The 22,369-nt window shown below is 36.9% G+C and overlaps 2 protein-coding genes across 3 annotated transcripts; both read right to left on the bottom strand.

The window, feature by feature from the left end:
• Window positions 1-6,455: 6,455 nt before the first annotated feature.
• Window positions 6,456-9,845, bottom strand: LOC130738108 (heat shock protein 83). Its single transcript, XM_057590013.1, has 4 exons — window positions 9,536-9,845; window positions 8,883-9,024; window positions 8,485-8,765; window positions 6,456-8,217 (listed from the first exon to the last, which is right to left on the bottom strand). Exons 1-4 carry the CDS (start codon window positions 9,656-9,658, stop codon window positions 6,670-6,672), a joined length of 2,094 nt encoding a protein of 697 aa, XP_057445996.1. The 5' UTR covers window positions 9,659-9,845; the 3' UTR covers window positions 6,456-6,669.
• A 4,138-nt stretch (window positions 9,846-13,983) lies between these two features.
• LOC130738107 (glutaminyl-peptide cyclotransferase) lies at window positions 13,984-21,219 on the bottom strand. Of its 2 annotated transcripts, XM_057590011.1 has the most exons (11): window positions 20,858-21,219; window positions 20,628-20,684; window positions 19,038-19,073; window positions 18,231-18,295; window positions 17,437-17,500; window positions 15,983-16,100; window positions 15,735-15,832; window positions 15,512-15,582; window positions 15,047-15,074; window positions 14,789-14,843; window positions 13,984-14,355 (listed from the first exon to the last, which is right to left on the bottom strand). In XM_057590011.1, exons 1-11 carry the CDS (start codon window positions 21,110-21,112, stop codon window positions 14,240-14,242), a joined length of 963 nt encoding a protein of 320 aa, XP_057445994.1. In that variant the 5' UTR covers window positions 21,113-21,219; the 3' UTR covers window positions 13,984-14,239. The 2 variants fall into 2 exon arrangements, with proteins under 2 accessions (XP_057445994.1, XP_057445995.1); XM_057590012.1 differs by lacking the exon at window positions 15,047-15,074.
• Window positions 21,220-22,369: the final 1,150 nt, after the last annotated feature.

The following is a 22,369-nucleotide window of genomic DNA, read 5'->3' as shown; positions in this document are numbered from 1 at the left end:
CTCTCAACAACTCCATTTTGTTGAGGTGTCATAGGTGCAGAGAACTCATGGCTTATTCCTTCTGATCCACGGAACTCAGAGAACTTGGAGTTTTCAAACTCCTTCTCATGATCACTCATGATTCTCAAAATGACATTGCTCTTTTCATTTTTAAGTTTCAAGTAGAGGTTTTTGAAAATATAAAATGTCTCTGACTTTTCTCTAATGAAGTCCACCCAAGTGTACCTGGAAAAATCATCAACACACACAAATACATACCTCTTTCCTCCCAGACTTTCAATCTGCATAGGGCCCATGAGATCCATGTGCAGTAGTTCAAGGACCTTTGTTGTGGTCTGATGCTGGAGCATCTTGTGAGGCATTTTGGTTTGTTTTCCTATCTGGCATTCCCCACACATTCTTCCTTCACCTAGCTTCAACTTAGGCTGACCTCCGATTGCTTCTTCAGAGATGATCATCTGCATGCTCTTGAGGTTAAGGTGACCCAGTTTTTGATGCCTTAGATTTATCTCATCTTCCTTTGACAATAAACACCTTGCAAAATGATACTTATCCTCTGAGGTCCACATATAGCAATTATCGTTAGATCTGACTCCCCTCATTACAACTTCTTGATCATCTTTAGTAACAACACATTCTGGTTTGCTAAACTTCACATCAAGTCCTTTATCACAGAGTTGGCTTATGCTGATAAGATTTGTTGTTAGCCCTTTCACAAGTAACACATCAGTCAGATCAGGGGATCCAGAGCCTACAAGTTTTCCAATTCCTTTGATCTTCCCTTCAATCTCCAAAAGTAACAAAACTACTGGAGTGTCGTCTTATATTTTACAAATAGATCTTGTCTCCTGTCATGTGTCTTGAACAACCACTAACAAAATACCAATCTTCCCTTGATGAGGCTCTAAAAGAAGTGTGAGCAATCAGAATTGAGACTTCACCTTTGGGTTTCCATTTCCATTTCACTTGGGTGTTCTCAGAGCTCTTAGGCTGACTTGATATCTGAGGATAACCATAAAACTTGAAACAGTAAGGCCTTATATGACCATTTCTTCCACAATAATGACATCTCCAAGGGGCACTTCTGACACTTTTGTACTGAGAAGTCACATGTCGAGGAACATGCTAAGGCATCTATCCAACCACCATGTTGTTGATTGGTTTCTTGAATTCTGATTGCTTTACAGCTGCCACAAATTCCTTAGGAACCTTCTGACCTTCCTTGTTCGTAGTCCTGTAGTCAAAGCCAATACCCTTCAAGCTTCTCCCATGTTTGCTTGTTTCCTTGAGGATTTCATCAAGCATATCTGATCCATTGTTTAGCATCCTAAGAGATTTATGTGTGGTTTCAAGCTTGCTTTTCAGAGAAGCAACTTTCTCCTGCAATTCTGCATTAACACCTATTAATTTTACCTTTTCTAGAGTATCAATGTCTTCAAGTTTTGATTTCCAATCATCAAGTTCTTCTTTCAGTTTGTTGCTGATCTCACATAACTTCTCGTTTTGAGTAGTCAGCTGCTCTATCTCGCTTTCTTTATCTTTCACATGCTTACATGCTTCCTTCCACTTGCTATGCAAAACCCTGTAGGTTTCAGCCAGCTCTTCATCAGTTATATCCTCAACACTGGAGTCAGGTTCATCAATTATTCCAGAGAAAGCAGTAACTTTTTTTGCAGAGACCCCATCTTCCTCATTTGTATCTTCATTTGACCAGGTTACTATCATGCCTTTCTTCTGCTTTTTAATATAGGAAGCACATTCAGTTCTGATTTGACCATATCCTTCACATTCATGACATTGCACACCTATATTCTGGCCAGATTTATCATCATCTTTGGCCTTCCTCTGAGAATTAGAAGATCTGGCATTCTCGAACCGCATGTCCTGGACATTCGACTTAGACCGTTTATCAATGTTTCTTAGGGCTCTGTTAAACTTCCTCCCAAGAAGAGCTAGGGCTTCAGAGAGGTTTTCACCTTCACACTCAATATCATCATCCTCATCAGGGTTTGACACAAAAGCTACGTTCTTATTCTTCTTCTCATTCTTATCAAAGGTTAACTCATAAGTTTACAAGGAACCAATAAGTTCATCAACCTTCATGCTTCCAATGTCCTGAGCTTCCTCAATTGCAGTGACTTTCATAGCAAACTTCTTAGGCAAATATCTCAGGATTTTCCTCACAAGCTTCTCATCTGACATAGGTTCTCCCAAGGAAAAAGATGAGTTAGCCAAGTCACGTACACGCATATGGAATTCTGAAATTGTCCCCTCTTCAATCATCCTCATGTTCTCAAACTGAGTAGTAAGCATTTAAAGTCTGGACATCCTTACTCGGGTAGTTCCTTCATGAGCAGTTTTCAGAATATCCCAGGCTACCTTTGCAACAGTGCACGTGTTGATGAGTTTAAATATGTTCTTGTCAACACCATTGAAGATGGCATTCAAAGATTTAAAGTTTCCCAGAGCAGCTTCATCTTCTTCCTTTGTCCATTCTTCCTCAGGTTTCTCAGTAGCTGCAGTAGAGCTTCCTTCAATCTATTCCTTGGTAGGATGCTTCCATCCTTTGACAATATTTTTCCAAGTCTTGTTGTCAATTGACTGGAGAAAAGCAGTCATGCAAACTTTCCAATAGTCTAGGTCCCGTATGGCAGATGTCCTACGCGATGCTTAGGCAACTGCTTTAACAATCGAATAACAGTGAAAAGTAAAAGCATAAAATAAACAAGACACAACACTAAAGTTGTTAACCCAGTTAGGTGAAACTTCACCTACGTATGGAGGGTTTGCACTCAAAGAAAGGAAATCCACTATCTCAAGATTCAGGAACTACAGATACTCATGAAAACCACAGCTCATAGTTCTCTTCCTAATCTACCCAGTGTATTTCTACTTAGTATATCGACCTAAGTATGAGAGCCCCTCTCACTTTCTCTCAACCACTGCCACAGTGATTGGTAAGAACAACAACAATCAGAGTTATAACACTCAAGAATACAAAACTCAACCTTGCCTTATAGAATCAATGAGCAAGGTTAGTTCACAATGAACACAAGGACTAGCACAAATAACAACCCTAAAATGCTTAAGTAGTCTTCACGTTTTTGGTCTTCACAAATATAAGCTTCAGCAGCCACACTAGGGTTTTGCAAGGCTGAAGCAGTAGTCCAACAGCAACAAATCAAAACGCAATCTTCCATAAATGTTGATTGCGTTCACATGTCAATCACCATTAACACAATAGAAAAATCTTCAATCAGAGATTGTTTCAACAATTAAACCAGCCCACATTAAACAACCATAATACAACTACTTAAACCGTAAGTAACCACAGTAAAATGTTCACCAGATTTCCAGGGCACACATAAGCACTCCAAGTCACGGACTGATGTCCTGTGCTACACATAGGCAGATGTCACAGCATCTGCTTCGACATCTGGTTGTTTTTGACAAAATGCAAGACAACCAAAAGTAACAACATTTTGTAAAATAGTTTCCATTTCTTTTTGTCTAATACTATGAGTTTAAAAGATCTCATCAACCCAAATGATTCCCGGAGTAGGTCTCGATCCATTAAAACATTAAGGGCCCAAAACTCGGTTCTTCCCATCAAACATTCTCCCAAAATCTCGTCACTAGTATGACATAACTCTCTCGTTTCCCCACACTCTGACGTATAACAGATATAAGTCGTACAATCCAGCAAAACATGGCACATATATCAACACATACTATAATTAACCACTTAGCACATAGCATGTGAATCAATCAATAGCAATCACCAAGAAATAACACATATGTCGGCCGAAGCCCCAGAAATTGGAGACACACGTCTCTATTGATTAACAACGGTCTAAGCCTCAGAAAACATTTTCCAGATCACATAATCAATCATAAGCAGAAACAATAAACCAGTCGAATTTATCGACGCCTAAGTCATTAACTAGCAAGGTAAGTTGCCCTCATCTCTAGGTTTTCCAGCTTCACACAACAAGGTTTCTCCACTTACTTCTCCTAACGCTCCAAAGATTTCCTCCGTCGAACCTTTGAGCGAAACATAGCAGAATTCAACCAATTCAAGTCAGAACTAACCAAACAATAATTACTAACGTTAGACGAAGCATTATAAGCTCCAGAGTACGATAACCTAACACAAGAAGACTAGTTTTCGCGAAAAGAGAAATTTTCCTCCCCCCTTAGGGTGCTCTCGGCCGTGAGGCGCTTTTTCTTCGATCAAACTTGATTCCTAGGTTATCATTAGTCATATCTAGGGTAAATTAAAGCTCGGAAAAATTATCGGGTCGAAAACTGAAATACAGACAATTTGGTCAAGGTTTTTAGCTCAGAATTTCAAAGTTGGAATTTTGAAAGATAAATTTGATGAGGTTGTTACTAACGACGTTTATGACGACTAATCCTACTGACTCTAAGCTCAGTCAAGAGTTTTTGATCCAAAAAAATGGGTATTTTAACAGTTTTGAATTCCTACGACGATCCGGCGAGAGTCGGCGGACATCGACGGAGTATTTGTGATGTATAAATGGTAGGGATGAAGTTTAGAAAGAAGAATCAAGTTATTTAGAAAGTTTTGCAAAAATCTCAAAACTTTTAGCACAAAAAGACATGTAGAAAAGCGACAGAATTGACGATCAGAGGTTAGAAGTAGTATCCATACTTCGATGCCTACGTATAGCAACTAACAGTGCGACGATCGTCAAGAAATGACGAAAATCTTCTTCTCCCTCTCCTCCTTGAAGCTCGCGGATGTGGTTGGCAATTGTGATGAGAATTTTGAGTTTTTGCTCTATTTATAGGAAATGCAAAACGCGAGAAAATGAAAATTTTGCGATTCCGATTTTTCCTGTACATTCCTCTGTGAATTATAAGTGAGAATCTGGCGACAGAATTTCAGAACTCGAAACAGGTTTCTTGGAATTAAAGCAAACGATCCATTAACGGTATTAATCGATTTAACCCGAAAAACTACTTTTTGCAGTTGATGTCGGATGAGAAAACTTCCTTCTGAAGAAAGGTTGGAAACATCGAAGAAAATAAGTTAACACGTGTGGAATCTTCGTTTGAAGCTTCGAATAGAAAAAGTCTTCATGTAAGGTTCATTTTAAGGTTCTCGAGTCGTCAGAATCTTAGTTTCGACAAACTTCCGAGAATTGAAATCAATCGTGCGTATTGTCCAGGGTTTCGTGTAGAAACATTTGTCATGGAAAGGAATAAGAGAAATTCTTATATTCCTCTGAAGATTTTTGAATTCCGCTTCTACAATGCTTTAAAAGCAGATTAACCATTTACTAACGTTTACGCCCTAAGGCATAAGTGAATAAGGCTCGTGTTGTAACCTATAGCGACTATAATACTATTCTTAGTCATTTCCTGAACTTTCTCCTTCATTAAGTTATTAAAATCAGTCAACACTCACTCAGGTTTCCTTCACGATACATAAAAACCTAATCGTGAATAGGAGTTTATATATTTAATTCTATAACTAAAATTTAGGGTCTCACACCCCTCCCCCTCTTCGTTCAACCTCCCCTCTCCCCATGGGTTTCGATCTGCCTCAGCTTGGTGGTTCAAAATTTTGAAGCCAAGAACAAAGAACAAAGAACAAAGACAAAATGGAAGAATAGAGAAGAACAAAGACAAAATGGAAGAATAGAGAAGATGTAGGATCAAAGATACAGAGGTGGTAGTATCATAAGCAAACCAAACGGTTGAAAACTGAACCCAACCGAGCTTCCTCTGCGCTATGTACCTTCCTCCGACGAACTGATCGGCGACGATAACAGCGTGGTAGCCTCCTTTCATTCGAGCCCCTCATCGTCTTCTTCTGGCCCAGATGAAGAACTAGACATCCCCACCCTCTCCCTCTGATCGATTCACACTTCACCCCAAATGGATTCCTTTGATTTTCAGACAAAAATCGTGTGATCGTGGAAGAAGAAGAACAAGGGTCACCAAAGATTGAAGCTTTTGTTTCAGTGAAAAATCTTGGCTTTGTGGGTGTGGCCTTTTCAAATCACAATGACCTCTTCTCTCTTCAACAATCCTCCACTTTTTTTTCTTTTCCTTCTCATGCTTCTTGTAAACATTTTCATTATTGGTTTGTAATTTTTTTATCAAATCTGGGAGTGGGAAGTTTTGGGTCTGGCCGTCGGGGTGTTGAGGAAGGGAATTGGAGGTGGGATCTAGAATTAGACATGAAGATGGAAGATTAGGTTCAAAAATTAGGATTAAGGTTTGTTTTAAAAATTAAAGAAGAAAAAAAAAGATTATTAGTGTGTTAAAATTAATTTCAAAAAAAAAATTAGTGTGTTAAATTTTTAATTTTATTTTATAAAGATTTATAATTAATAATTAGGTGAATGATTAATTAGGATTAAGCCTATATTATAATCATGCTTGAAGTGCAGAACCTTTCAGACCAAATAGAAAAGGTCAGGGGCAGTGAACAGCACTGTTTCTCATTTATGCATCAATGATAACATAACCTGGACATAATATGGTGAATGACAGACGTTCTCATTTCTTATACATCATAACCGAAAATCCAGATTAAACTATAACAAAATGCACAAAAACAAAAACAAAAAACTATCAGCATCCAGATAGAGAACAATAACAGTTGACATTAGAAGTTTAGAACCTTCAGGCCCTTTAGTCCACTTCTTCCATCTTGCTCTCCTCAGCACCGTCCTCTTCAAGTGGAGGCATGTCAACATCATCTTCACCAGCTTCCTCATCAATACTCAAACCCAACTTCAACATCCTGTGAATTCTTGCAGCGAAAGTGTTGGGATCTTCCAGGCTGAAGCCTGAAGTCAAGAGTGCGGTCTCAAAGAGAAGCAACACTAGGTCCTTCACTGACTTGTCATTCTTGTCAGCTTCTGCCCTCTTCCTCAACTCCTCCATAATGCCATTATCAGGGTTGATTTCCATAGTCTTCTTGCTAGACATGTAGCCACTCATGCTGCTATCTCTCAGAGCCTGAGCCTTCATGATCCTCTCCATGTTTGCAGTCCATCCATACTCACCAGTCACCAAACAGCATGGAGAATCAACAATCCTGTCAGAAACAACAACCTTCTCAACTTTATCTCCCAAGATTTCCTTGATGACTTTGCAGAGATCCTCAAATGACTTCTTCTTCTCCTCCTTTTTCTTTTTCTCCTCCTCAGTCTCATCGTCCAATTTCAATCCTTCCTTTGTAGCTGAAACCAATTTTTTGCCATCGTACTCTTTAAGTTGTCCAACAGCATACTCATCAATGGCGTCCACCATGAAAAGCACCTCATAGCCCTTCTTCTTCAGTCTCTCCAAAAATGGAGAATTCTCCACAGCCTTTTTGCTCTCTCCAGTAATGTAGTAGATGTCTTTCTGGCCCTCCTTCATTCTGGTAACATAGTCCTTCAAGCTTGTCAACTCATCTCCACTTTTTGTAGAGTGGTATCTGAGCAAATCAGCTAATTTGACCCTGTTCTGACTATCCTCATGGATACCCAGCTTCAAATTCTTGGAGAAAGCATCATAGAACTTGTTGTAGTCTTCCTTGTTCTCAGCAATCTCATTGAACATCTCAATGCACTTCTTCACAAGATTCTTCCTGATGACCTTCAAGATTTTGTTCTGTTGCAGCATCTCACGAGAAATGTTGAGCGGCAAGTCATCAGAATCAACAACACCTTTCACAAATCCAAGGTACTCAGGTATAAGCTCCTCACAATTGTCCATGATAAACACCCTCCTGACATAGAGCTTGATGTTGTTCATCTTCTTCCTTGTGTCAAACAAATCAAAGGGTGCCCTTTTCGGAACAAACAGGATGGCTTTGAATTCAAGCTGGCCCTCCACAGCGAAATGTTTCACAGCCAAGTGGTCTTCCCAGTCATTGGTTAAGCTCTTGTAGAAAGAAGCATATTCATCCTTGGTGATCTCTTCTGGCTTCCGCAACCAGATAGGCTTCTGCTTGTTGATGAGTTCCCACTCATGAGAAACCTCCTTAATCTTCTTCTTCTTAGATTCCTTCTCCTCCTCCTCGTCAACCTCCTCAACATCTCCTTCTTCCTCCTTCTTGGGCTCATCATCTTCATCATCGCTGATCTCTTTTTCGGTAGTCTTCTCAGTCCAAAGATAAATGGGATAGCTGATAAATTCAGAGTGCTTCTTCACAAGATCCTTGATCCTCCTCTCCTCCAAGTATTCCAACTGTTCCAAAACAAAACAACATCAAATCAAATAAGCAATAGCACAATACAACCACCAAACAACAGAAACAAAATAATTAAACTATTCAGCAAAAGTACTAAATCGGTAAAGCTAAAATCAATCCATTATTTCAATAACAGAATGGCCAAGTAGAAAACCCAACTTTACAGCAATATAACACAATGGATTGTGTGACAATTCAACTTAGAGCCTTAGAGTTAGACAACAAAAATAACAAAATGGTGCTGGTTAAGTTGTTAGGCCTACCTGATCCTCCTTAAGGAAGAGGGTAATCTTGGTTCCCCTTCCTAGTTGCTCGCCTTCGACGTCCCTTGTAACGGTGAAAGAGCCGCCGGCCTGCGATTCCCAAATGTACTGTTCGTCGTCATTGTGCTTTGTCGTGACAATGACTTTCTCAGCAACAAGGTACGCAGAGTAGAACCCAACACCAAATTGACCAATCATGCTGACATCGGCACCAGCCTGCAACGCCTCCATGAATTCCTTGGTCCCAGATCTCGCAATTGTACCCAAATTGTTCACCAAATCTGGATAAGACAAACCAAAAAGCAACAAACATAGATCAGAAACACAAGCTCCATTGTATAAATGATCATTCAAAACTCCAATTGGAGAGGTGAGAGATCACTAGTTCACTACATTACCTGCTTTGGTCATGCCAATGCCACTGTCAATAATGGAAAGAGTCTTGTTGTCCTTATCAGGGACGAGCCTGATAAAAAGCTCCGGTTGACCATCGAGCTTGCTCTTGTCTGTTAAGCTCTCAAATCGAATCTTATCCAAAGCCTATGGCACCAAAAACCACAATCAGAAACACAGGTAGAAGCCATTGAATTATGCAAATCAATGCAAACAATCATCTCAATCAAATTAATCACGAACAAAATCCACATTACTGATTCCCTAACTGTGAATCAAAATTAATGCTAAGAGATACTTGTTTGATTAACAGAACACTTCTACAATACTCATTACCATAGCTACAATTCGAAAACGAACAAATCGTTCAAAATTTCCCGAAACAATTCTCACATTTTATGTCAACGAATTATCCTCAGTCTCAGTGAAAATTACACTACAGAGAATATAAATGTTTATCTAATCAAATCAATCCTAAAACCAAGACAAAAATTTCAGAAACCAACTGAATTGAATCAACAAGATGAAATTCAAAACCTAATTCAACACCTAAAACACTACATGCATCATTCTCATTGCTCAGAAACTAATTGACTACGAAGACTAACGGGATGAGCATTTGATTGTGAAAAACAGTTAAACGATGATGGAGGCTTACATCAGAAGCATTGCTGATGAGTTCACGCAAGAAAATCTCCTTGTTGCTATAGAAGGTGTTGATGATGAGGCTGAGGAGTTGGTTGATCTCAGCCTGGAAAGCGAAGGTTTCAGCGTCTGCCATGGGAAACTCGATCGAAAGAGACGTGAAACGGAGAGAGGGTAGCGAAATGCAGAGAGAGTGTGGGCTATTTGATTTCGACGATTCACGAGGTGAAGAACGAGAGAGGTGCTTGCTTATATAGGAGAAAAGGGAGAATATGAGTGAGAGCGAGGGTGAGGGAACCAACTGGTTCTGGAGTCTTCTACTCTTCTCTCGATTCTGAGAAAAATTGGGTTGCAGTGGTACGGTGTCGTTTTTGTTTGGATGTGAATTACGCGGGATGGAATCGAGAACTTTCTATGGAATTGGAAACGGTTGTGTTGTGTCTCGAATGTTCGTTCATTGCCCCTCTACGAGGACAATCTGGCGCGGAAAAGTTGCAAAAATATCATAGTTACTTTCAAGGACATAATTGTCCTTTTAAATGAATTTCTAAGGAAACTTGGCGGAAAAAAAACATTTATGATTTTGAAATAAATTGATTCAGTGTTATCAGACTCGGACCGGTGATCGACTCGGTCGAGGCACTGGGTCAATGAGTCAATGGTTCAACCACTGGGTCACTGGTTGAACCGTTTGACTCGGTGTACATTACAAAATATTCAAAATGTATAATATAATAAGATAATATTATTGAATAAATTCATACTCTATAAAATTGAATATTTTATCCAAATAACAATCGAATTTATTAGTATAAAAAATATATTTTTTATAATTTATGAATAAAGTATTATGATTTTTTATTATATATTTGTATTATATATTATTGGTTTCTACGTATATGTTGCTCGTCCAAGATTTCTTTTTTAAACAATCCTAACAGCATGAAGATGGTAACAGGCCCAAGTCTCATTTTGTATACTTTGGCCCAATTAGTATGTGTTGTTGACATAATTTTGACTTGTCCTTTATTTGTTAGTGATATTATATTCAATGAAAACTTGAACTTGAACCGGCCATTATAGCTGTAAAGCATAATCTCCACATATTACTGCCACATTTTGGCAAACGTGCATCTCCCTCTCTCTCTTCACAATCTCAGAAAAATAGATCTAAAAATATGTTTCTCTACAACTCTTTCCTTGATCTGTTGTTCCAGATTCAGATCTCACTTTTTCCTTCTTCTTCATTACATACAGTACAGAGAGAGAATCATCTGATGTGAATGGGGATAAAGAATCAAGCTTTTCATCTTCTTCTTTTCAACTTTCAAAAAAATCCTCTTCTTTTTCTCATTAAATGACTCATCGGTTCATTCAAATTCGGCCGAGTCACCGGTTTTTCGTAAAACCGGCCGGTTCACTCCGGTTCGTAACGGTTCGATTGCATGCCCGATCTGATCAGTGACTCAAACCGGTCATGCTACCGGTTCACGGTCAGACCGGTTCAACCGGTCGGTCCGGTCCGAGTCTGATAACACTGAATTGATTGGGGTGGGGAGGGATGTATGGCTTGGGGTGGAGTGTGGAAGGTTCAATTTATCTTCCGATGTACTAAAAAATTGATTGCAATTCTCATTTAAATTTATTGTTAGTTTTTTTCCCATGTACTTGGATAATATTTTTCTTTCATTTTCAACATTTTTTGTTTTCCTGGAGCATATTTATAAAGTCTTCAACATCATTGATGTATGTGACATCCGGGGCCGACAAAGGCAAGGAGTGATCGTCAGTGCAATGAGAAGGAACAGATAAGAAGAAGCTCCTGGCAAGACTTCTAGGTGAAGGGACACATGAATGAATCAGGATGCTGAAGGAAGAAGAATGATACAAAGGAATGTTTATAAGGTTGTGTCAAGTTCAACAAACATTATGATCCGACATCGTCTATACATTCATAGTCTGATCAACTGAAGCACACAACAAAAATTCAACATGTGCTAAGGCCTTGCGTCGTCTCTACAATGAATCTTCGATCTCTCCAGTCTAAGAAGTCCAAGCTCACATCTTGGGTCGTCGGGAGTTAATGTCCTACTACCACAAGGATCTAAGAAGTCATCGTCCGACTTCCACTCATATGTGAAATGGTTATATCTCAAGGAGAATCAAAGTCACAGAGACTCAAGCAATCAAAAGAGGAATGAATCTCATAAAGAAGCAACTAGAGTGAGTAACTAGAAGCAAGCAACTAAAGTTATACACTATGCTTGTTCACATGTTACTAGTTGAGCCTGACATAAAGTACAAATCGAAGCACAAAGTTGTCACATCCACAAAAGCTATGAAGAGTGTCTACTAGCCGAAAGAAAAAAATGTCGTATCAAGCACAAGCTTCAACGGTCAAGAGGCTACCAAAATTCAAACTAAGCCTGAACATGATAAGCTGATTTCAAAGAACGAAGTACATCCTACAACAATCATGGACGATTAATATTTTCTCAAGAACATTTCTCAACCGCACCAAAAGTCTTCATCATTCTGACACAAATCAGAATATCAACTATCCAGTACTTATGATGAGAACAGCTAGTTTCAACTCTCTTATGTCCACTGCATACACTCGGTGAGTCTCACACTCTGTAATGGTCATATATTCAAGACTTAGTATAAATAGCTTATGCAGCAGAAAGTGGGAGTTGGTTATTTGTTAAGAAGCAATCACAATGGCTTAGAAGAAGAGAAAAGCTCTGATTGTGGCAATTGTCAACTAAGCCACTAGTCGAAGTGATTAAGAGTGAAAAGAAAGATGAAGAGAAAATGAGCTAAAGAGTCAAATCTTGAGATATGAAAACATAGATGAGAAGAAAATGAGCGAAAGAGTCAAATTTAGATCAGAGAGATTAACAGAGAAGAGAAAAGCATGAGCTTAAGAGTCAAATTCATATATGAAAATGAAATTGTGCTATAGAGTCAAGTCTATATTGATGAGAAGAGCAAGATGAAGAGAAAGAAGAATAAGAGATAAGAATGCACTAATTGATGGGGAGAAATTCTCAATTGATCTTGATGTGCATCTTCCACATGAATTCTCACAAACTGAAGTTGTTCCTTCAATCAAGAGCTAAGAAGAAGAAGATGAAGAAGCTCTCGAAAGTTGGGGATCCAGTTGTGCAATTCAATGTCATGAAGACCTCAAGTGAAGGAGCTAAAGTGAAGATGAAGTGAAGCAAGGTTGAGCTAAATCAATCGCAAAATCAACGCCTTTACTCGGAAGAGCCAGAAGTGAAGATTGAAGAATGATCTTGATCATGAACCTCCAACATCTACTTAACAAGGTGATCAAGTCAATTCAAGAAAAGATTGAGAACATCCAGATCTTATCAGCTCCATCTCAACTAGAGATGAATTTTACATTTGTATGCATCTCATAAGTCGGTATGAACAACACCTCCACATGTAAAATTTGTAAATCATTGTGCCTGAAGAGGCACGACAAAAGAATACTTGTTATGCCTGGAGAGACATGTTCAAGAATACTCATTTTTTCCTGAAGAGGCAGGGGATAAAGAATACTCAACAATGCCTGGAGAGACTGTTGGTCAAGAATACTCGTTGTGTCTGGAGAGACACGTACATGAATACTTGGGATGCCTAGAGAAACAAGGTGCGAAGATTACTCATTGTGCCTGAAGAGGCATGTACAAGAATACTTGTGCGTGACACGTGCAAGAATACTCCTTGTTTCTGAAGAGGCACGTACAAGTATACTCAACAATGCCTGGAGAGGTAGTGCCTAAAGAATACTCGTTTGTGCATGAAGAGACATGTACAAGAATACTCAACAATGCCGGGAGAGATATTGGCTAAAGAATACTCGTTTTTTTCTGAAGAGGCACGTAAAAGAATACTCAACAATGCGTGGAGAGACAGTGGTTGAAGAATACTCGTTTATGCCTGAAGAAACACGTACAACAATACTTGTAAGGAGAAGTCATTAATACTTGATAGTGAAAATCTTGTTAATTTCCAAGGACTGGACGTAGCCCACTGATATAGAGTGAACCAAGATAACACATATGTGAGCATTGTCCGCTGCCTATCTCTTTATTTTATCGTTTGCACATATCTCTGGACGAAGCGCTTAACTGAATATGATATCTTACAACGTCCAGCAAAATCTAATCAATTGCGATCGAATTACATGTTGTCTTGTTAGCTCAATGTGGTGTATGCAGAGACCTCCATGCTCCCTCATGAAGCAACAGTGGTATCATAGCCAAGTGTGCAACCCTGGTGACCCCACATCAGAGTTGAATGTGCAACCCTAACGACCGGTAGCTTCCGCTAAGGAGGAGCATCTCAAATTTAAGTTTGAAATATCACATGAGTGGAAGTGAGTGTTGAAGTATATAGATAAGACCCAAAAGCCAAAATACCTTAAAGTTTAAGTAAAGATGCAATATCTATCTCTTGATGATCATCTTCATTAATTTAATGTGGTGTATGAAACTACATCGGTGTATGAAAACTGAAAAGCCCTGGATGACGCCTCATAACGCAACAATGTTATACACTCGTTCGCTCTATTTTTGTGATATTTCTCATATTTAATTTTTAATATAACTACACTATTTTTATAAAGTTACCATACATATTGTTCTGTGCGGTGCACAGGTACAAAACTAGTAGATTTTAAAGCCTAACGCAGAAACACTTAATCTCATAGAAATTTGAAAGGTTTGCGCAAGCAAAGCTGCTCTATAATTCCTTCTTCAATCGGTGTCTTGATTGGTAAAACCTTGATTTCATACAGCTTTGGCCACAGTTTTCCGGTCACTGCAAGCAAGGCACAAGTTACATAAACTTACTTTAGCTGGAAATAGAAAGGGGAAAATGCAAGAAAAATGACAGTGTAGTATTCCTCGCTAATTTATATTACTGTGATTTCTTATGCAAGCCCCTTAAACATTTTAAAGTAAAATATATTGCGCATGTTTGGATACACGGTGTACAATTCATTTCAACTCCCCTTAACTTTTTGGGCTGTCCACTGTAATTTTACCTTAACCGTGTATCTGAATTCTGAAGTCTTAACATGCAGATAGTAGTTGGATTCTTCAGTCAGGTTTCATCATGTGTAATGTTTCATAATAATAATAATAATAATAATAATAATAAAGAAATAATTCTCAGATGGACAAATGGAAATGATATTTTAAATAAAAAATTTATAATTAACAACTTAATGAATTAAAAGATTGAAGCTTACCAAAAATCCGCTCTTGCTCATGATCCCATGCTATCCCATTCAAAACATCAAGACCCTAAAACATAAAAGTTCAACACATAAGCAAAACCATGTGGAATGGCTACCTCTAATGAATATTTGATCTGAAAACATGAACGAAGACATGCAGCTTGTTGATCCTATTAAAAATTATAGCTACACTATAAAAATGTGGCGTATATACACTGAATAATCGGACAATTTTTTTTTCTTTAGATATCAGAAGCCTCAGGTTCTTACCATATATCCAGCTTCTATTTGTTCCTTCCTGCATAAGATAGACTCAATGTAACTAAAACGCAACAAATGAACTAAGATACTCAAGAGTAAACCCCTGTTTTGGTCCTTGGAAAATTATTAATCTAATTGGCCCTCCAGTGATAATTTTTGGCATCAAAAAATCCAAAAGTTAGTGTTTACTAGGACAAAATTGATGTCATGCTCTGACTGAAAATCTTTGAGGACCAATTTGATGTTACAGATCTATCAGGAGCCAGAGTGGAGATTTACTTCCCTTATATACATATATGCATGTTTGAAAACTCGTTCGAAAATCACGGTGAAGCCAAATTTATGGTGAACAGAAGAAAAAGTTAAGGGAAGTTGCTTCAGTCCACCATGATTTTGGCTTCACGGTGGTTTTCGAACGAGTTTCCAATATGTACTGAGCAAATAGTTTGTGTACACAGAAGAAAGAAGCCATACCTTAAACTTTGGAGGAGAATCCATCCAAGAACAGCACCATCCTTGGGAGAGATTCTTACAATGCAGTCAGCCTACACAATGAAACATCAAACAAATCCAACTCAACACAGAATCCACAGGCATCATGCATACATGACAAACATTTATTTTCATTTTGCAGAATTTTAGGGAAAGAGATCTATTTTCTCCTACTACAGTCATAGTTTATCACACAAGGACATACCCCATATACATTTGCCCAAACTTCTCCATGAATATATTCCAATTCATTGAGATTGTATACTTGATGACCATTATAGTAGACAACATGTTTTGAGACAGCTACATTAACAAGGGCAACGTAAGTTTGGTGACAGATAAACCAACAAAGTATTGTCAACTTTGAAAGACGAAGACAAAAACGGTTTGAGAAAGGGGGTTTGCATATAAATGGTAAAAGGAAAAGAATAAAACTTCCTTAGAGACACAGACCTTTAAATGTTTGAGGATTAAGTTGGTATAATGTTGAACTGCCATCACTTCCAAACAAGACTTTTCCATCACTTGCGAGACCCCAACCATCTTTCATGTCATGATGAAATGTTCCTAGCTACATAAATTGTAAAAGTAAGCTGTTGAGATCTGGTTAGATATATTGAAAGGAATTTTGGGCCATTCATCCCAAAAGTGAAGATAATCTAAGAAAAAATATCAGAAGAACAATAATAAGATTAATATCTGTAAACATGCACACACCATGGGTACCAACTACCAAGTTTCTAAAGGCTATAGCGTAGCGCCCTGGGGGTTCACCGCTACTCCACTATTCACTGCTATTGTCCACTATTTGCCACTATAGCGCCGCAATAGCGCTCGAAATAGCGTTTTTTGAGCTTGCCGCTACGCTACGCTATCCGCCGTTAACAACCCTATTTCAAACACACTGTTGAAATTACACCCAACTGGCTTTTATGAATATTCAATTCTTTTTAATGGAACCAACATTCCAAGTAATAACTTAATACATTTTCTACCCCACATAATTTTCAACCAGATATAATCATCTTCAATTGCTTATATTACATCCAAACAAACTTTCAATCTAGCTCCAATGTTAAAAAAATTCAAAGTGAAGCTGCTAGAGAAACAAATTAGTTTAACATAATAACAAAATTAAGATTTAATAGCACTTTCAGTCTCTTGTTTTGTGAATGTAATCCCTCAATTTTTTAGTAGTTACAATATAAATCACTTTCCTTCTACTAAAATCTCTCAATTTCTCAATTCTAATTAAAATCCTCACAAATTGAATCGATCAAATCATAATCATTTCAAACTTTCTTTCACTCTAAATTCACCGCCCAAAACATTAAATTTCACAAAAAAATATATAAAATAAAAAATTCCGAACTTCCACAGTCCACCCCTTCTAAAACTCTAATCTCACATCATACAAAATTCTTTAAATTTTTCAAATTTTCACTAAACCTCTTATTTATAAAACTTTAACATCATTTCACCTCCCCAATTCATCATTAAACCCTTTAAATATTTGGATAGGGAATGAGAGCTGAGATTATAGGTAGAAGCAAATTGGTGGCATGGGCATGGCTAGATTTGCTTAACTTAAGAACAAAGGAACGGATTCGCTTGAATAAAAAACTAGAGAGACTAATACCGCATATAGTCCTAACAACTAAAAATGCAATTATACACTAAATTAAAAATGAAATGAGACTCATGTAGATTATATGGAATCAACTTATAAACTTTAAGAATACAATTATATGATTATGCAGAGTCAGAATAGTGAAGACAGATTCGAAATCAACCCTAATTTGGCTATGCAGCACTTTCCTCATACACATTGAATCAAAACAGTAGGAGCTACTCAAACCATGATAAAGACAAAAAGATTACATGAGTGGGAAGGTAAAGCAACAAACCTGGCTTAAATTTTTGTGGTCATATATGAAACCCGTTTTCTGCAGCCAAGTTACTTGGAGGAGCCTACAAAAATTGCAATAGATAATGTATTAGAATTAGATTAAAACCAAACAACAAGGTAAAGTAAAAAGAACTTGACGTCATTGTTGACTCAATATAAATTGTGAAAGCCAATACAACATTTTATCTGGATAGAACAAAAGTACACATCCCCTACTACATCCATAAGCAAGTGAACAAAATTGCAACGGTGTAAACAGTTTATATGTCGAGCAATAAAAATTAGCAAATACATGGTGTTTTAGAAGTACTACTGATTAATTTGAAAGCCAAACGAAAATTAAATGAGAAAATAGTCAATTATTAACTTAACATTATGCCAAACAATATACCGTTCTAACGGGGGTGCCATCAGCTTTTTTACATTTAGCAGCAAGCAATCAAGAAACAGTGTTCTTTAGCGCCATTAATTTCAACACAATTTTGTGCATGGCTCAAAAAAATTCAAGTTTCCAAGTGGTCTAAAGAAACTGTACTGTACATTTTTGTGTTTTTCATTGATTTAGTAGAAGATAATTAGGATGAAGAAAATGAAAATGTCTAAAAATTAAAGACAAAGTCCTGTATTTCTAAAGAAACAACAACAAACTATCATATTAACCCAGAAATAACTCTTAAAATGTATCGACATTTTCCCACTCTTTTCCATCTCCCTATACATTGACAGTAGAACCTTTTATTTTTTGTTTATTAATCTACAAAACAAAAAAGCAACATAGTTTGTCTTGCACACCTATTATTGATGAGAGTTAAACCTTCCCCAAATAGTGAATCATCCATCTTATGAAGTTCTTCAACCTGCAGAGTACAAATAATAGTTGTATACTTGTATAAAATTTACAATAACTTCCAGTGTCCTATAGGTCAGAGATAATAAGCAAGCCATGTTAAAATGAAAAACTTTAGTGTATATAAATCAGCACCCTAATAAACAAACCAAAATTCTCATTGCAGATACTCTACTGGACGGTAGTGGCATAGCCTAAATAAGTCTAAACCTCTTAGGTACATGATTTATCAATTTTGTCTCCTTGGTGTATATCCAGTAGTGTTAAAAAATGGAACTGTCAGTGAGAACAATAGAAGAAAAATGAACATAAACACAATTATTATTTTTAAAATGCCAATATTTTGTTTGTTATGTCACAGGAATACTGCTGTTTTTAAACCTGTGATTCACAGTCTGTCCTCATCTACTCCCAATCTCGCATATGGTTATTTTCCTTTATTGAATCGCTCTAGCCTCTAGTAATGTACCTTATCCACATAATTATCACGCATATCCAAACCTATTAGCAAGTTTCTAGATTGTGTTTTTCTTTCTTTTTTATAAGCTATAAACAAGGGAAATTTTTCCTGCAACCTGCTTGCATCAAAATCGTACACCCACGTTCACAAATTTTGAACAAACCACACAATTTGGTCGCTTTCTACCAGTCAATATTCATAATTTCATATAAATTTATGATAGAAATCAAAATGAACTCAACTAAGCATTCAAACAAGTTAAAGGAAAAGTTTAAGAATCAGGTGTTTGTACCTTCCCAGAACGAAGAGCTACTTTACGGACAGAAGACTGAAACAACAAGTAAAAGATTAAATGCAATATTACACATTAAAAACATTAACTATGCCAAGGAAAAGAAATATTAGAATGACCATAGAAAATAAGCCCAATAAATTATACAATCGATTAAGGCTTCAAAACATTCTGGTCTTGTGTAACAGATAACATCAGTACTGTATAATGGATATGTTCTTATTTAGCTCACTAATAATCATCATCAATGCAAACTCTCGGAGTGAATAACATTAATCATTAAAACGAATCAAAGATAAAGGTGAGGCAAGTTACTAATTCAGCTTGAAAGCTGCAAACCACAAGGAGCTAATGCATTCAAGAAAACATAATCCGGCAGGAGAAAGCTTTTTCAAATTAATTAGGTTTTTGTCCATTAACAAGAATTGACCTTCCTGAATTATGAGGAAAGAAAGGTCAACAAGTACAATTGTAGCGGCAATTAAGCACTGAAAATATTATCATGATCACAGAAGAAATAGTTCCTTTTTTCTATTTAGAAAAAAAAAATTATTAAGAAAGAAGAATACAAAGAAAGATAAAAATATATCCTTACAAGAAGACGGCCAAAACGACTAGAACCAAAGAGACTGAGTCATCTAACAAAGTAAAAAAGCATGCCAATCTATCTGCATTTCCGAGAAAGAAGCACCGCTAAAGAAACCGTGAGCGGACATCGCAAAGGAAAGCTAAAAAAGTAAACCAATCCGAAGTAAAGTTCAGGCTTAAAAGAGAGCCCTTGAATAGTCCAGCACTTCTTTCTAGCCCCAAAAAACAGAAAACAGCAATGACATAGCACCGCCGCAAGATCTTAGCTTCTTTTCAAGAGCCAAACCCTGTGAACTTAATAAGGAGAAACTGATACAAATTCAAAGGGCAGAAAAATACACACCAAATAACTCAGACAGCTCATTCCAAGGAAAACTGACACCAGAACAGTGCAAAAAGAGATAAGCTGCAGTTTCTGAACTGGAATAGCACATTAAACATGCACTGAGACTGAGAGACAAAGAAGTCAGAGGTTTGCGCCTGCTATCCTATTAAGAACAGCGGTCGGGACAAAAGATTTGACAATAGAGGAGCTTAGGATTTCCAAATAGGTTGATCTAAAAGAAATCTGTCTGCCTCTATTAAGAGAATTTGTATGGAAATAAAATTAAGATTTACAAGAGAAAAAACTCAGAGACAAGAGTCCAATTCATTTATCAGGATTACAAGAAAAATTGAACAAAAAAAAAATAGTGAAAGAAACTCTAGCTCGGGAGGATTTGGGAGGATCAAGTGTTCAATTTTACCAAATAACAAAATTATCCATTTCCAGCTAAATCTCATGATTTCTAAAAGGCAACCAAATGCACAAGACTCCTACCAGGTCAGAATAAACTGTGAAACAAGACTAAGCCTCAACTACCTTATAATCATTGTCTGAATAAGTTGATGCAAATTATGTTTCCTGACTGATCTAGAACTCAAGAATACTCAAAATTTTCCACCCCATACTAAAAATCATTAAAAATTTGCAACCAAGGAAAAGAAAATGAGGAACATCACCTGCCCATAAAGTCCAGTTGACTCAAACAAGGTGTCATTTCCAGTATAAAGAAGGCCCTGAAATCAAACAACCAGATAGACAAGTCAATTTTCCCTTTCATGAGTGACAAAGTAATCAAAACCTTAATCAACATAAAAGCATTTCATCAATGAAACAATGCAGTGCAGGTTTTAACAACAATTTCACAAACTCTTATCTGCTTGGCATAAAATTGAAAACTAAAATTGACCTGAGTGAAGGCTTCAGGATCATGAGGGAACTCATTGACAACAGTGATCGTCTCATATGAAACCCCATGAACGAAAACGAACCACGAGTTGGACGAAACGAGCAAGAGGACGACGACGGAGGCGACAAGACAGAACGAAAGAAGGTTGGGAACTGTGACCAGAGCGCGGGGCTTCCGCCGCGGAGGATCCGCCATTGGAGGACTCTGCTGCGGCTCACTGGTCCTCCTCTTCTTCAGCGATGGGTTTTTCTTCATGAGAGAAAGGGGGAAGAGACAATGTCAACGGAGGCGCACGATAGCACGTCGGAGGCGCAGTTCAGTGAAAGCACTAAAATGCGCCTGCTATAGTTTGAATTACCGTTGAGCATAGGAAATGATAATATATATATATATATATATATGATTATAAGAAAATTTTTGACTATGATTAATAACAATATTAAAATTATTATTCATTATAAATTTAAATATATTTAAATAATTAATTAAATATTAAAATTTATGTATTAGTAAAATTAATTTAAATTATGCTAATATGTAAGTAAAGTTAATTTTTTTTAATTGACTTGAACTATGGTTGACCAGGTTACTATAATCATGTTGTTTTTTTTAACGTTCTATAATCATATTGTTGAATGTTGAGAGAGGTTGCTTCTCAACATTTCTTATATTAATATATATATATATATCGTTTAAAAAAAAACTATACATTAATTAAAATATTAACTAGTTATTAATTTCTATCTAAACTATTAATTATATTAATTTTTATTTTTACTTAAATTACGAAATTTGTAACAATATTAATTAGTTACTAATTTCTCTTTATATGTAGTGTTGATTATATTAATTATTAATATTAAAATTTTAATTACATGTAAATTATTCCAGAATGAAACGGCGTCAAAATGTTCTGGATGAACACTCGGAATGGGTATAGGCCTCAAACCCTAGCAGATGATGTAATAACGCTTTTAGATAAAAGTCAAAAGGTCCCCAAAGGATAGCTCAAGAGGTAAGAGCTAATGACATAAGGGTTGGGTGGGATGAAGGGTGAAGCGTCCATGGTTCGAACCCTGAGGAAGACTAATTTACTAACATTACTAACAACTAACATTTACCTATAAAAAAAAGATAAAAGTCAAAAATCTTTTACATTGATGTGCAAGTTCCCTTTTATATGGGTTGTACAAGAAAACTATAGACCCTGGTTTCTAGGCTGATTGAGCTAGCTGGGCCTAAGAACTCTCGGCCTAGCCCCCTTACATAATGTTGACTGCCCTATACGGTCCCTTAAAATTACTATACTCTATACCCTGAAGTCTACTCCCTTGCTCCTAGCGTGGGTGCCCATGTGACTCCAACAGTCCCTGGACGATCCATAAATAAAAAATTAAGTATTAAATATTTTAATTTTTTATTACGTATTATTATTAACTGTATCTATAAGTAAAATTGACTTAAAGTATTTATTAATAATAATAATAATATTAATTGTTTAGTAATTTATTA

The sequence above is a fragment of the Lotus japonicus genome, chromosome 2 (assembly GCF_012489685.1).
Source record: "Lotus japonicus ecotype B-129 chromosome 2, LjGifu_v1.2".
NCBI lineage: Eukaryota > Viridiplantae > Streptophyta > Magnoliopsida > Fabales > Fabaceae > Lotus > Lotus japonicus.
This window is presented reverse-complemented; position numbering and strand designations above follow the sequence as displayed.